The sequence below is a fragment of the Nelumbo nucifera genome, chromosome 3 (genome assembly GCF_055504915.1).
Source record: "Nelumbo nucifera cultivar China Antique chromosome 3, China Antique-T2T, whole genome shotgun sequence".
Lineage (NCBI taxonomy): Eukaryota > Viridiplantae > Streptophyta > Magnoliopsida > Proteales > Nelumbonaceae > Nelumbo > Nelumbo nucifera.
This window is the reverse complement of record NC_142651.1, coordinates 76,505,435-76,521,580: the sequence shown is the minus strand read 5'-3', so window position 1 is coordinate 76,521,580 and position 16,146 is coordinate 76,505,435. Positions and strand designations below refer to the sequence as shown.

The 16,146-nt window shown below is 37.3% G+C and overlaps 2 protein-coding genes across 2 annotated transcripts; one reads left to right on the top strand and one right to left on the bottom strand.

Moving 5' to 3' along the window:
- Positions 1-5,169: 5,169 nt before the first annotated feature.
- On the bottom strand, positions 5,170-6,933 carry LOC104610254 (cytochrome P450 703A2). The gene is made up of 2 exons (XM_010276788.1): positions 6,004-6,933; positions 5,170-5,808 (listed from the first exon to the last, which is right to left on the bottom strand). The coding sequence occupies exons 1-2, from the start codon at positions 6,931-6,933 to the stop codon at positions 5,170-5,172; spliced, it is 1,569 nt and encodes a 522-aa protein (XP_010275090.1).
- Positions 6,934-8,542: 1,609 nt separating this feature from the next.
- Positions 8,543-10,780, top strand: LOC104610219 (pentatricopeptide repeat-containing protein At2g03880, mitochondrial). Its single transcript, XM_010276730.2, has one exon. The coding sequence runs from the start codon at positions 8,733-8,735 to the stop codon at positions 10,527-10,529; it is 1,797 nt and encodes a 598-aa protein (XP_010275032.1). The 5' UTR covers positions 8,543-8,732; the 3' UTR covers positions 10,530-10,780.
- Positions 10,781-16,146: the final 5,366 nt, after the last annotated feature.

Here is a 16,146-nt window from a genome sequence, read left to right as displayed (position 1 = left end):
ACTTTTAGAATGTTTCTATTCCTGTTGTTAGTTAATTTTGGAAATGTCAAAACTACCCATTAAGTTTCATCTAACTTTCTTTATCTGTCACTTCCACATAAACCAATTTAAACAAAACTCTTTCTAGTTACATCTTGATTAATTCCAGTAAACTATGTTGTGTTCCACCTATTGATTCCAAGCAATCTTGTTTTCCGACTTGTGAAATGATAGGTTACTGGTTACCGACAATGAATATGTGGTTAATGAAGTCAAATCCAAACAATAAATTCTGAAATTAACAAGGGAGAAACTAGGTTATACCATTGTGATGCAACATTAACAATCAACATAACCTTTCCTTTGTAAATGCTAAAATTGATATAATTTCCCCTTGCATCCTAGTTGAGATAGGGAGGTTGTAGCAATTATATACAAGATGGATTTTAGAATATACAGGAAACCATAGCAATGGCAGTTTCAGCCGTTGCTGAAACTTGGTTAGTTCCCGGTACCGTTGTTGGTTTGTTCAAATCTGTTCTTGGCACTATCATTAGTTCCCAGCATCATCGTAGCAATGGAGCAGCTCTTCAGTCTCAAGGTAGAAGACAATGAACAGCGTCTTCTTTCAAGGTAGTTTTGATATTTTAAAAGTTTTAATTGGCACATGTTATCACGTGATACAAAGAACTGACAAACTATTAACAACAAGGACCTATTAGCATGGTTTCCAAAACTAGACCGGATTGGATGGTCGGACTGAAAAAATTGGGAATTGGTCAGGTGACCGGTTTCGTTTTTCCTCAAAACCGGGATTTCTCAAAAAAATCATTGATTTTGGTTAGCAAACTGCTGACCCGGGCGGTTAACCATTAGAACGTTTTTGACCATTTTTTTTATTTTCTTAATTTGTTTAATTTTTTTGTTAGAACGGACCAACCATTTGACCTGGTAACCAAACCCCTGACCGGTTCGGTCTCTGGGTCGGTTTTAAAAACCATGCCTATTAGAGACATTTTAAAAGTTTGGGGTAGAAGACAATGAACAGTCTCTTCTTTCAAGGGTAGTTTTGATATTTTAAAAGTTTTAAGTGGCACATGTCATCACGTGATACAGAAAACTAACAGATTGTTAACGATAGGGACCTATTAAACACATTTTATGAAAGTTCAGGGTACTGTATAGACACATTTTGAAGCAATGTTTTTGAACCGCCGTTGACTCGGATGGTTGGACCATTTGGCCCGGAAACCGTTCAAGCAACCGGTTCCGTTTCACCCCTGACCCGTTCTTGGGTAAAAAACCGTTGACTTAGTCAAAAAACCGCTGACCCAGGCGGTTGAATCGTCAATTCGTTTGACCTGGATAGCGGTTCGCGGTTTGAGAAATTGCAGATCTGAGACACGAACTCAGATCTGATATCTAGGAAGAAGAAGAAGAAGAAGAAGAAGATATAGATCTGAGAAAAAAATGAAAAATCAATCTCAGATCTAAGATCTGAGAACTCGTATGAGATCTGTCATCTGCGTTGTGTTATCGCCGTCGCCGTCGCCATCTCATTGTTGCTGTCACCAGTGAGTGTCGAATCATTCTCCTCCTCTTCCTTCTTCTTCCCTCCTTCCCTTTTCTTTCCTTCCTTTTCTTTCGCTTCTTTTCCTTTCTCCTTTCTTTCTTTCCTTCTTCTCTTCTTTCTCAGCCAACAAAATACTCTTCTCCACTCCTCTAGTCCTCCTTTCTCTATTTCTCATGACTCATATACTATTTGGCCTTTCCTAATATGAACCATCCGAACAGTTCGACCCGGACGGTCGAACCGTTGGCCTAAAAACCGGTAGCTAAAACGGTTCCGTTTTTAGATCAATTTTTAAAACCTTGTTTTGAAGTTCAGGGACTGACTTGATACAACCCCTAGAGTTCAGGGTACCGATCAGGAATTTCCCCTAGAAATTATTCCGTTTATGGATAATAATATTAATTAACCAGATTTTTTGTTCCAATTTTCAACACAAATAACACATACATAATCAAGAACGTGTTTTTTTTTCAATATTTATTTTGAGAAACAATCTATTTTATGTGTTCTTTTTAATATTTATTTTGAGAAACAATCTGTTTTTTTTTATATATTTATTTTTTATTTGATGCACGATGAACTCAATAGGACCTTGGTTTTTCAACAGTTTGATTTGTCCAATTTATCTCTCTACGTCTCTCTAAATTTGGAGAATCTGCCCTCAAAGGAGATCTACACGACTCCTTTAGTCGTTTGGATATAACAAGACAAGGGCCTCTTATTAGTTAGACTCTGTTGGTTTGCAGTTATAATATACAATGTGCCATGGTGATCAGATTTGTATGGATTTCTTTATAACATATTGTCTCTATTTGTTTGAGAGCAAAAGTTGCACTGGTTCAAATGGATGGGAGTGCAAATGAGTTAAATGCAAAGTCTGGTTTAGTTCTGTTTGAAGTTCTATTTTGTTTTATTTGTTTGCGAGAAGTATAATGATGTTTTCCCACTAAAATAAAGTTTTTTTTTTTCTTTTTTGATAAAAAAGAACGTTGTTTATGTGGTAGGAGTAAAGTGGGAAGTAAAACAATTTGGTCTCCATTTTATATGATAGAAGTAAGAAGGTGGTGCAAATTTTGCATCACTTAGGATGCAATATTAATTTCGCATCATTTTAGGATGTAAAATTAGTGACGCAAAATTTTGTGGGTGCAAGTCATAGTAAAAGATAAACGCATGCAAATCTGAGATGGATGCACATTTTTCATATCTGGTTTAGATTTGCACTACGAACAAATGGAACCAACGGTTTAGATCCCTAGCTGATGCAAAATTTACACCACTTTCCACTAACTTCATACTACTGTCTCATGTAAAAGGAGCAATGAATCTGAAGCACCTTGTTTTACTTCCAATTTTACTCCTCCCAAACAAACAAAATAAAGTAAAACCTGAAAGAAAAGCAATCTAAAATTTGCACTCAGCCCATTAATTTGTACAAATAAATAGAGCCTTAATTAGAATCAGATCTTTCCCTACCCTTTCTTGCAAATTAAAAACAAACAAAGCCTAAGGTAGAGGCTTCGTTTGATGGCATTTCCAGTCCGAATTAATAGTGCATTGCAAATTCACACCTTACGGCTATGTTTAATTGGTTTGAAGGAAAATGTGAGGAAAGGTAGGGAAACCCATACAAGGTTTGTAATGGTTTCCCTACCTTTCCTTTCCTTTTCCCTATTCTTTCCTTCAAAAACCAAACACAGCCTACATAAATGCACTGATAAAAATAAACAAATTAATCAATCAGTAAAAACAATCACAGTCAAACATATACAAACCTAGTACCAAAAATTCTAGCAAATATATAGACCCTAAACTGATAAGATGAAAGCTTGAGCATTGACATAATATAATCGTTTATTTGTTTTTGAGAAAATGATGATCAACAGAGTAAATTTTATGAAGGGAAGAAAAAATGAAAGAGTGAACATCCAAGTATCATCAGAAAGCTCTAATCTCGATCTCTTTTCCTTCATCCGTGGTGTAAGAGAAGGTCACGGGCTTGCGCTTGGTACTCAACTGGTAGAATTCTGGACTCACGTACTTGAAAATAAAACCACAATCCCGGCACACAATAGAGAAGAACCCGTTGTTGGCCTTTACATGACTCACTGGCTTACCGCAACAAGGGCACGGCTTGATCTCTGCCGTGGAAGCTGCACTCGTCGTTGTCGTCGTCGTCGGAAAACTAGAACCAGATGCCTCAGCCGCTGCAGGTCGAGCAGCGGCAGATGGAGTTGAACGTGCATGGGCGTAGGTACCCGATCGAATATCATACTTGCGCCTCTTGGTGGGTTGGGACAAGACGCTCCACGCTTCAGAGATAAGCTTGAAGGCGCCCTCAGCAGCAACGGAGCTATTCTTGTCGGGGTGAACCATGAGAGACATCCTCTTGTATTGCCTCTTGATGGTCTCGGTGTCCGCAGATGCAGAATCGGCGATGTTGAGAAGCGCGTACCAATCCATGTCGCCGTTCCTTTTCCTCTTCTTTGTAGCAACCAGATGGACGCTGTAAGCAGCGAGCAACTGATCGATGCCCTCCGAATGGGGATGAAGCTGTTTGGCAGCGTTGGCGTGCTTGATCGCGCCTTCTACGTCCTGGGCCTTGAACCTTTCTTCCGCAGCGTCTAGGGCACATCGCACCGCCGGTGCAACCATGGTGACCATTGCCGGATCCGGAGGAGGTGACAGAAAGCAAATCGGAACAAGTACGTACCGGAGAGAGACTACTGAAGACTGGTAAATTATCTAACTGTCGGTTGCGGTTGCTTTGGCAGTTAGCCTTGAGACGATGATCTGATCAGCAAGAAGAGATCGTATATATATATATATAGCAGGCTTCAACACTCTTTTACACGGCTTAATTGCGCCTTGCACCGGAAGCCATCTATAATTACGCGGCTTAAGTAAGGATAAGGATAAGGTTAGAAGCATCGTCTTAAGTAACTCAATTAAATCAACATTCTAACTAGCAGCCTTTATTGCCTTGCATTGAGAATATCTCTCTATTTGCGTGCTTTTATTTGATGGGGAGATATTCTCAATGCAAGGTTGTAAAAGGGTGTTAGAAGGGTGGGGACACAGGTTTGCCCTGACCTGATCGGAGCCGATCTCTCGCTTAACTAACGGGGTAAAATATGGATGCTTGGGTCAGCAGATAAAAATTCCATTTACTTGAATAAGAAGATTAAATGATATTTGATTTGTAATTAAAAAGCATGAATTATTTCCTAATATATATATATTTTTTATTTTGAATTAAAATTTAGTATCTAGCCTCTAAGTGGGAGGCCTAGCTAGGCCTTTGAAATTTGAAGGAAGAAGCCCATGACAGACAAATTAAACCTTTTGGGTTGGGTTGAGAATTTTTTCAATTTTAAATTATGGGCCAGAGAACTAAACCAAGCCCAATATAGTTTCAATTTTCTATGCATAACTTCATAGATTCAATTCTTGAAAATATACCATAAGGCTTTGTTTGGATTCCATGAAGTTCCCAAAAAGCAAAAAGCTAAACAACAAACTAACAATACCTAAAGTTATTTTATTCAAACAAAGCTTCTCCAACTAGCCAGCCATTAGTTGGCTACGTACTGCAATCAAGATTATTCACTCAGCAGTCAGCAATACATTTCTTTTGCCAAGCGTGGGCTGGCTATAGCCATCAAGGGCTTGGCCTTGGGCATGGTCATCCCATACACTTCAGTTGTATCAATGTCTTCTGGTTTCAATCCCTCCGGCGGAATCCAGTCGAAGCAATGGAATAGCCTGGCCAGAGACATGAGGACGAAGGTGAGCCCCAGTGGTGCACCAGGGCACTTCCTCTTGCCAGCACTGAATGGCAAAATCTTGAAGTCAGTTCCATGACTTATCTCGACTCGGCTTCCATCTGCCGGCAAATGCCTTTCCGGTCGGAATTCGTCGATATCATTCCAAATTCGGGTGTTCCGTCCAAGAGCATGAGTGTTGATGAAGACTCGAGTCTTGGCAGGAATGTCATAGCCATTGATCTTTGTGGGACGAATTGATTCATGTGGAATGAGAAAGGGCCCAGCTGGGTGCATTCGGAAGGTTTCACGAACAATGCACCTCAAGTAGTTGAGATGGGCCAGATCAGACTCAGAAACCATGCGATTTGGGCCGACAACAGAGTCTAGTTCTTCCTGGACCTTGCCAAGGACTTCTGGATGCTTGATCACCTCTGCCATGGCCCATTCATTTGTTACTGAAGATGTATCTGTAGCAGCTGCTATCATGTCCTACAAATTTAACTAGGGTGCAGTCACTACATAGATTCCCCTTCATTAATTACCTAATGGGCCATAATGGACCAAACAGCCCAATTGCCAGTTGAAATGGGCCTCATAGACAGTACATAATTTTGTACAATGTGAACAAACCAGAGACAATAAAAGAAGAAGAAATAGTGATAGCTTGTTTTGTGAGAGTCTTACCTGAATTAGAGCTTTAATCTCTGCATCTTCCAAGTGCTCCTTCCCTTGTTCACCAGGCAAAGACAACAAGATATCAACAAAGTCCATCTCCCTGTCATCATCCTCTCCTTTCTTCTCCTTCTTCCTCTCTCTCCCTTTCCTATGTTCTTCAATTATTTTCATATGAAACTCATCCACTCTCTTCTCCACTTCCCTCATCTTCTTCTCACACCCAAAAGGGTCAAGCCACCTCCATATGGGCAAGTAATCACCCAAGTAAATCAACCCTAGAAGCCAAAACAGTTCATGAGTGATATGCATGAACTCCATTGCTTCCTGAGGACCGGCTGACTCAATGCCAAAATATTGCTTCCCTAGCAACATTCTTGTCACATTGTTCATGGAAAAGGCTCCCAAGACTTGTCTCAAGTTAACAGGCTTCCCGGTTTGAGACCGATCATATACGTCTTGAACGAGATGGTGAGCTTCGCGAGCACGATGGTCCGCAAATGACTCGAGCCGCTTGATGCTCAGTAGGTGCTCCATGCATATTCTCCTCATTCTCTTCCACTGTGGCCCTAATGGAGCCAATGCTACATCACCACATCCATAAGCTAGGTGTACTGCAGCTAAGGTTCGAGGTCGAGAAGCAAATACTTCATCCTGTCGGAGAAGTATTTCACGGATGATCTCGGGGTCATTCGTGGTGATAGCATCAACACTCCCAAGTCGAAGATAGACCAACGGCCCATACTTCTCACAGAAGGAAGCAAAGTCCCTGTGTGGGAGGGGGCCCAATTGAAGAAGGTTGCCAAAGATAGGCCATCTTGGTGGGCCTGGAGGCAGCCTTCCCTTGCTCTGCAATGACTTCATCAGCCATAGCCTCAGGCAAACGATTGTGCCAAACAGAAAGGCATAGACAAGAGTGGAGGCTAATGTGCCTAAATCCATCTGACCAACAAACAAACAATATTCATGGAGACTTCTGCACTCTCAAGTCCCAAGCTAATGAAAAATGTCAATGGCTCTTATTTATTAGTGACAATATCATAATCTGGGCATGTTTGAGCTTAATTCTGCACCTATTTAGGATAAAAACAGTTCATAAAGATCCATTATCTTGATGTGAATTGGAGATAACAGGTCCCTGATATGTGGTTTAGGGTTTACTAAACGTCCATCAATTGGGGTTGAAAGGTTCTACTTGGCCAAATAAATGGTTTTCTAATACCGGATTAGCTGGTGCAGATTGTGGTTGGTAGGACATACTTGAAGTCATCCCTCTATTGTTACCTACTTCAAGCAAATGACAAATACATGGTTCCTCATGTGCTTGTAGCCAACAATATTTATACAAATTCATTTAAATTTGTCCCTCCTTTCATTTTTATTTTTCCTCACCCGGCCCGATTCTCGACCCGGGTCTGGTTCAATTTCCTGATTATCTATTGGTCTACATTTTAAGTTGAGGTTACAAATTTACAATAGGGTCAGGACTAGTTTTATACGTGCTGACCAGCACATGACATAAATATCTCCCCAACATTTTCTATATGTTTCTCATGGTTTAGTTATCATTTCTAGGGGATATATAAGAAATTTTGAAAGAGAGAGAGAGAGGGAGCAAAACAATTAGCATTTTTTTCTGTCAAAAATATCAAAGGCTTGTCAGGCATATTCAACTCTTACCGGGTCAGACCTGATAAACTCAGGTAATAATAGGGTTTTCTAGGCTTAAAACTTACAAACCTTCAAAGTCCAGGTTGGACCGGGTTTGTGTGCTTTCTTATTGGTTTAAGATTGGATCTACCTGATCCAGCCCAGACCTACCCTATTGACTGCCCTATTTTACAAGATAACCTGAGTTTCTCCCCTCTAAGTTAGAGTAGAGCTCTTCATGAGCCGGGCCGTGCCAAGCTTTACCTCTTTATTAATAGAAAATGTTCAGATTCGAACCCGAGCCCAGCCCTCATATAAAGCGTGAAATCTGATCTGGACATAAAAAATCCTACTATCAAGTCCGTCCGTCCTCTCAAGGTTAAGGAATTGGTCTGAATCAAGAATCAAGAGGTTCTTGAAGCAATAACTATGAAACCTGTCCCGAGATTAAAACCTACTACCGTATGAATTCGATTAATAAGGTTTACTGAACCTCCCAAAACTCAGATCGATGGATGCTGCATACAATCCAATCCCTTGATTGGGCCCTCTTACTCTCACTTTTTGGTTCTCGGTCTCTATCATAGCATAGGTTCGAGTGGGGTGACGGTCGAGCAGCATTGGCCCAATCCTTACTCAGAAGTCAGAAGCGAACTGAAACAGACCCCATTCCGGTGCTATCCATGGTCCAAATGACTGAGCGAGGAGGAGCAGATAAGGGAAGATGCCTAGTTGTCTTGTAGCGTAGGCTGGATGGGTGGCTCCGGAGATTTAAAATTTTCAATATGGATAATGTTGATGGAGGAGTGTTCTCCAACGGCCATGCCCGGCCAGTGTTTCATTTCACATCCAGTTTTAGCAGAAAATCAGAAGCTCAGAGGCCAACCGCATCTTGCAGAAATAGAAAGGTAAGCAGCAACAGACTGGCACTCCACTCTACTTATTCCGTCTTCTTCACATTTGTCTATATTTGTGCAACTGGACTTCAGCTTTTCATGTTCTGAAGAAATCTTTCCCCAAAATATCTGAATCTTGTTCAACTTCTTCTTGAATTAATTTGTGGTGGGATTTATATGGAGGAATGAAATGAAATGGTAGAGTTGTATCACTCTAAATCTCCATTGTTATCTTCTTTAGAACTCCTGAAAATTCAGCCAGAAACAAGTAATGTGCTTTCATTTTATTCCCCAAACTTGTCAAAGCTCAACCCTAGAAGCCTTCATCTAGTTTCAACCATTGCTCCAAATGACCCCAGTTTCCCGCCAAAGAGCATCCGTCCAATCTCAACCGACCCATCTTCTATACAAAAAATCATTCATGGGAACACTCGCATTTTCTCAACTGAATCATCCACCAATTCAGATTGCTCGCTCAGAGGGATTCATCCAATTTCAACCAAACCAATGGGATACCCCAAATTCCCGCCAAAACCAACCAAATCCTTGCCAAGCACCAGAACTCATTCAGTCATAACCAAATCAACTGCTCCTTTTAAATTTCGACAGAGGCCTACAAATTTCTTTCCAATGACTACAAATCCTGCAACCATGCAAGTCCTTGCACAAATCTTCAAACTTGGCCCCTTCGCTGACATTGTGGCCTACACAATCCTCATCAAATTCCTTGGTGATTCCGGTCATGCTGCTGAAGCCTTGGAGCTGTTCAACAAAATGAGAGAAACACACCAACCAGATATAATTTCCTTCACTGTCATCATTCGGATCCTTATTGACTTCAAAATGGTTGACCAAGCATTCCATCTCCTTCATGAAATGCCCAGTTATGATTGCAAACCTGATACCTATTGCTATAATACCCTGATTGACAAACTTGGAGAAGCTGGTCATGAAGAACATGTTCAAGAACTTTGGTCGAAGATGAAATCGGATGGAATCAACCCAGATGTTGTAACATATAGTTCACTGGTGAAATCACAATGTGCCACAAAGAAAATTGATGAAGCCATTTTGGTCTTAGAATGTATTGAGAAGAGCAGAACCATCAAACCCAATACCTATGTATATAACACAATTATCAAAGCTTATTTGGACCTCGGACAGATTAAAGAGGCTTTGGGGGTTCTTGGTAGGATGATGGTTCTGGGGTGCATCCCTGATTTGTGCAGTTTTAACTTGTTCATCAAATACTATAGTGATATAGGTGAAGGTTTACAGGCATATGTCTTCTTGAAGTGGATGAGTAGAAGTGGTATTGAAGCTAGTGAAAGCAGTTATAGGATTTGTATATATGGGCTTATTAAGCAGGGTAAGGTTTTTGAAGTAATTGATTTGGTTAAGAGAATCAACAAGTCATGTGTTACAGTTGATACTTGTACATGGAATAAGTTGATTAAGTGGTTAGATGAAGTTGGTAGGTGGGAAGAAGCTTATGGGGTTTTCCTGGGACTAAAGGAACCAGATGAAATTACCATGAACATTGTAATTCAGATGCTTTATAAGCATGGAAGAGGTCAGAAAGCTTGGGAAGTCTTCAACCTAATGAAAGAGAGGAAGATTGAGGCCTCGGTTGTGACTTATAATATATTGGTTCATTGGCTTGGCAGGGAGGAGAAGGTGTCAGAGGCATTCAAGCTTGTGAATCAGATGGAAACCGAGCAGCGCTTATCACCTGATGTGATCACATACAATTGCCTCTTGGATGGATTGTGTAATATAGGTGAAGTTGATGAAGCATGTAGGCTTATTTTGGCAATGTTCAGGAATGGGTGCAAGCCAGATTTGGTTAGCTTTAATACATTGATTAATGGAATGATTAATATTGGTAGAACAGATGATGCTTCAAGGTTGTTTGAACATATGAGAGGGAAATTGGCTGCACATTCAATTCCCTTGGAGAAATTGGTTAATGACATATTGACAAGACAATAATTATTTCCTTTCATACCATCAGATCCAAAATTTTTGAATGATTTTCATGGACAATAGGGATTTTGAGAGATGAAAAGAGTTATTAGAAACCATATTCCCCAATTTTATGCTAGAGGCCTAGAGTAAACTTATGTTTGAGTGATGACAGACGGGAGTGCTCCCATGAAAGAAAAAAGACCATGTGAATTGTATCCTTCATGCTATGACACAATATGCCTGATTGGCATAAAATTAAAGTTTCACCTTTTATTTTGTTCTACTTGTCTATGACTTCCCAGATCATTAGACTAAAGTTTTTCAACCCGTTGTTGAGCTAAACGGTTGAACCGTTCAACCTGTCACTTGGAGCTGGAGGCCAGACGATCTGGTTTAATCCGAAAACCTGTTGACATAGTCAAAACCCCATATGCAAGGAACCAAGGATGTTCAAATTGTTGAACTGTTCAACCTAATCTACGAGAATATTGTTTGTGCCAATTTTTAATATCAACTTTTATGTCATAATTTCTATTTATTAAAATAAATTAGATACTCAAATTGATTGACCAATCAGTCGATCAAGCAATCGAAGGTAAGATGAGACTAAAGACTAAAGAGGGGTAGAGAGATAGAGAGACAGCCTGCGTCTAGTCGGTAACTAGGAAACCTCCCTTCTTCTTTTTTTCTTCTTCTTCAATTATTCCTCTCTATCTCTCTCTCTTTCTCTTACGTTGCATTTACATTCATATGAATTTTAAGTTACATGCAAGTGTGCAAGTCAGGCTGGGTTATGTCGGGTTGAGGTCAACCCTAATCCCAACCCTAAAACTTTAGGTTGGGTTGGTCTCGGGTTGGCCCGATTTCTCTACTTCTGTTAAATGCATTTATTTCTTAAACTCTAGGGTTTATGTTAATTCAACATCAGCATTTTTGTGTGAAAGAACATGACTATCATGTTTTGGGGAAAAATTTGTGTTTAAACTTAAAATTTTTGACATACAATATATATACATACATGTATAGATAGATAAATATGTATTTAATGCATACATAAATACATAAATGCTTACAATAAAAAATATATAAATACATAAATATATATATTTATGGATGCTCAGTTGCATATGCATACATACATACATACATACATACATACATACATACATACATATGGGAAAATTTCTTAAGCTATCCCTACTGTTTAACTAATTAACAAACTGTACTCTCATTGTTTAACTATTGTCTTAAACCACCCCCAAGGATCAAAGTATCGGTATCAGGTATCGTATCAGATACCTTGGATACGAATACGGATACAGATACGCTTTGAAAATGCATTGATACAAACGAAAGATATGAAAACACATGGATACACTAAAAATAGATACAAATTTCGTAAATATATCAATTACACTAGCTTTAAAATCAAAATAGCCACAAATAAGATATAAATACATAAGAAATGTATATTTTAATGGTATATATAAAGGAATATATTACAATTAATATTTTGGAATGCATAGATATCATACAACTTTATTGATAATCCATCAATCAGGAGTCTAAGGCTCGATTTGGAAGGAGTTCAAATGCAATTATCTAGAGTGCAAAACCTTATATTTTGTATTATTTTACTTGTATTTGTACTGTACAAATTTGTATTTGTACTCCTCCCAAATTGAGTCTAAGACTCACATCATATAGATCATTACAAATTAATGCATGCATAAAACCATTATTATGTTATATTCTATTTAATTCCAAGACACAAACAAATGCTATTATATTTTAATTACTATATCAAATATTTTCTATTTTAATATTTTTACTTTTCAATATTAGTAGAAAAAAGTCAACCAAATATTAAATTTTGAAATGTTTGATAAACAATATATTTATTTTTGTAAATAATAAATATGTTATTATAAAATGTTAATCAAAATATCAATTGATAATTTATAAAATATATAATGTTAACTTAAAATATTTCATATCTATATATTAAAATTTGTAAAAGCATATAATATTGCAAAATCATAATTTTTAATTACTAAAATGATTATTCCATTATTAACACTTTTATTTCAATAATTTTTTTCTGAAATAATTAAATCATTTTAATATAAATTTAAATTAGTGTATTTAATAGATTCAATATAATATTATATGCTTGAATATTTTGTAAACAATATTTTTATTTTTTATAAATAATAAATATGTTATTATTTAGTGTAAATTAAAATATCAATTAATAATTTATAAAAATTATATAATATATGAATTTTAAGTACAAATGTATGAATTTTAAATACTAAAATAATTATTCTATTATTAGTATTTTTATTTGTATAATTTATTAAGTAAAAAAATCAATTTTCGGTATAAATATAAAATTGATAGATTATTTATTTTATTTATATATATATAAATATTAAATTTTAATATTATTCTATTTAATTTTAAGTTGGAACCGTTGAATATAAAGATGTGACATTTATTTAGATTGTATGTTTACAATAACGATAAGACAAATTGTTGTATTTCATTTATCATCACAAAGTAAAAGGTGGCTTAGTGGCTTAAATTGCTAACCATTCTAAATCGTAAGACTTGGGTTAGAAATGCGTTAGATGCAATGTTTTTTTAGGATAGAAGTTGCGTGCATATTTGTGTATCGCATGTATTGGTCTGTATCAATCGATACGGTGCGATACGTACGTACCGTATTGTAGCGATACACACAATGTGACACCACGATGTTTAAATTTTTTTTAAACCTCAATATTACCCTTATCCACTTCCTCTCGATGTAGTGGCAGAACACCAACACTGACACCCCCTTGTCCCTTTCTGGCGCCATGTACCCTCTCGTCCCTTCGATTTTCATCACCCGATTGTTTGATCCTTTATATTTTGACGATGGTTTCTCCTCCATAATCTCCCCGCTCTTTTTCTTTTGGATTGTCTTTGGGGATTTCTCCACACAGTTCAATAGTACCGAAGTAGTGGATTCTGGCGTTGAGCGGAGGATCCGTGATGATCACGTTACTACTCTTGATGTGGTTATGAACGAAACACACTTTTAAGCCAATGCTGTTGTGAATGTACTCGAGACTATCGACGAGATCCCTCACCCACCCCAAATTCTACCATCAAGAACTAAGAGAAGACCAAACGTAGGGCATGCTCGTTTGCTCTGAAGTCTAACATCTAAAAGTACAATAATTACATTAAGAGGTATATTGGTATTGGTGAGCTTTTCTTTCCTCTGAATTTTGAATGTAGAGAATGTTGTTCTAAATTATGAATTTTGAATTCTAAAAATTATCAAATATTCATTTTGACCCCATATATGAGAGTTTTTGTTTGTCTTTTTGAGGGTATCATTGGAAAAAAAAGGTTGTATAATTGCACTTTAAGAGATAAAAGATAAGAGGAAACGAACAATCATTTTTCTCTTAAAATTAAAAGATTCCTCTTAAGAGATAAGAGTTAAGAGGAAACGAACAGACCCTAACTCTCTATAAATGCCTAAAGATTTCAAAGTCTGCAAAACCATCTACTTACAAAAAAGAAATAAATTAAAAAAAATATCCAGATAAATTTTACTCCTAATTACTAAATATGCATCATGGCAAAGAAGTTATGGGACGGTATCAAGGAAATACAATGGTGTGGTTCTAAGGTTTTTGCAAACATCCATAAACCAAAATAGTTACCTTTATTTTACATAGAAACTTTGTAAATGCTTGAACTCTCAAGGATTGGGTTTAATTTCATTAGTAAATATGCATCATGTTGATGCTATGTATTCATCGCATCCATCTTCTGCCAGTTCATCGCCACCGGGGATTTCTACCATGTTCAATCAGCCCTTTAGGTGAGATTGAACATCACACCTAAAAACTTAGGAAGTGGGAGTGGTCATAAGCTGCCACCTACACAATCTCATCAGGTTCGATGAGATCGGTTGCCCTTGCCCTCTGCAAATAATCACCGAGTTGCAGCGATGAGATCAGTGGAGGCAATGGTCATGGTTTCTCCAAGACTGCCCTTGCTTTCTCCAAGATCAGCACCATAGCTGCCTAGTTGTTACAGGAATCCGAAACAAAGACAAAAAAAAGATAACTAAATGAGAGGAGAGATAGAGAGAGCAAGAGAGAGAATGAAGGAAAGGGGGAGGCATTACAGATATGCTATTGCAACTTAAGGGAAAAATGGACATTTCATATGTTCCATTACAATTTAGGGAAAAATTCACTTTAGTACCCTAAACTTTGGGGGTAGTGTTAATTTAGTACCCAAACTTTCAAACGCGTCACTACAATACCTAAACTTTCAAAAAGTGTCAAGTTGGTCCCTATTATTAGCCGACCGTCAGTTATTTGTTGAAAATGCCAAAACTACCCTTCAAAAAAAGACATTGTTCATTTGTCTTCTACCTTTAGACTGAACCTGTTATCTTCAAAGAAAAAGAGAAAAAATATGCAATATGATAGGGAGAAACAATAACTGAAAGCAAAGAAATAACTAGACAAGAATGTGTTTCAGATCTAAATGTAGAAGGTAATGATTTCATTAGTCTAAAATCTCAAACACCTTAACCGGTTTAGTCTCAAGGTAGAAGACAATGAACAATGTCTTCTTTTGAATGATAGTTTTGACATTTTCAACAGATAATTGACAGTTGATTAACAATATGGACCAACCTGACACTTTTTGAAAGTTAGTTACTTTAGCGACACGTTTGGAAGTTTGGGTACTAGCTTGACACTACCCCCAAAGTTTAGGGTACTAAAGTGAAGTTTACGACGATGATAATTATCAGAAACAATAGAGGTGATTTAAGACAATAGTTAAATAGTAAAGGTATAGTTTGCCAATTAACTAAACAAAGGTAGCTTAAGAAATTTGCCCAATAGATATTTATATAATATTTATACATGCAGATATGAAATTAAGTCAGATTAAATTAGGTTAGTCAAGGCCTCAACCCTAACCCAACCCAACCCTCCCCTAATTTTCTAATCTGGGTTCAGGCTAACCCAGCCTAAGTTGCATCCCTAGTTACATGCCCTAATATTCCAATTTGAGTTTTGATTTCAATATTGTCTTAACAATGCGACTCATTCAACCCATATTGTTGAACTGGTACCCATCAACTAGAAAGATAAATGATGCTTCTCCAATTTACTTTTAAACTAGAAAATACTTCACTTTTTTTTTCTTATGGTGTTTCTATAAATTAAAACAAATTTTCCTAAATTCATACATGACTATGTATTATGTATAGAGAAGCAAAGAATTTATGGCCAACCTTATCTAGTGGGTGAGCTTAACAATATACCTTTGGCAAGTAGGACTCGTAAAAGATACTTGACATGCATTTTTAATGTAATAATTCAGAAAGAAAATAATTAGATGATAGTGATATAGGTGACTAGGTTGAAATAGTGATCGCACCGGAAGAGGGGCGTCCACAACTCTCTTCACTACTTTGCTAGCTTCTAATGTAAATGCAATTTATTCTTGGAATATGACAGGTTTTCTTCTCTAAATTACTTCTCTAAAAATGTGGAGGTTTTTATGGCTGGTAGGTTCATTATTTTCTTTTAAATTGGGTATTTGTATCTCTTTT

Excerpts from the sequence above, each read along its gene's own strand:
- LOC104610254 (XM_010276788.1), bottom strand. The coding sequence starts at position 6,933 with ATGGATTTAGGCACATTAGCCTCCACTCTTGTCTATGCCTTTCTGTTT. Across the intron at positions 5,809-6,003 it reads AGATTAAAGCTCTAATTCAG|GACATGATAGCAGCTGCTAC; the intron begins GTAAGACTCTCA and ends TTAAATTTGTAG.
- LOC104610219 (XM_010276730.2), top strand. The coding sequence starts at position 8,733 with ATGGTAGAGTTGTATCACTCTAAATCTCCATTGTTATCTTCTTTAGAA.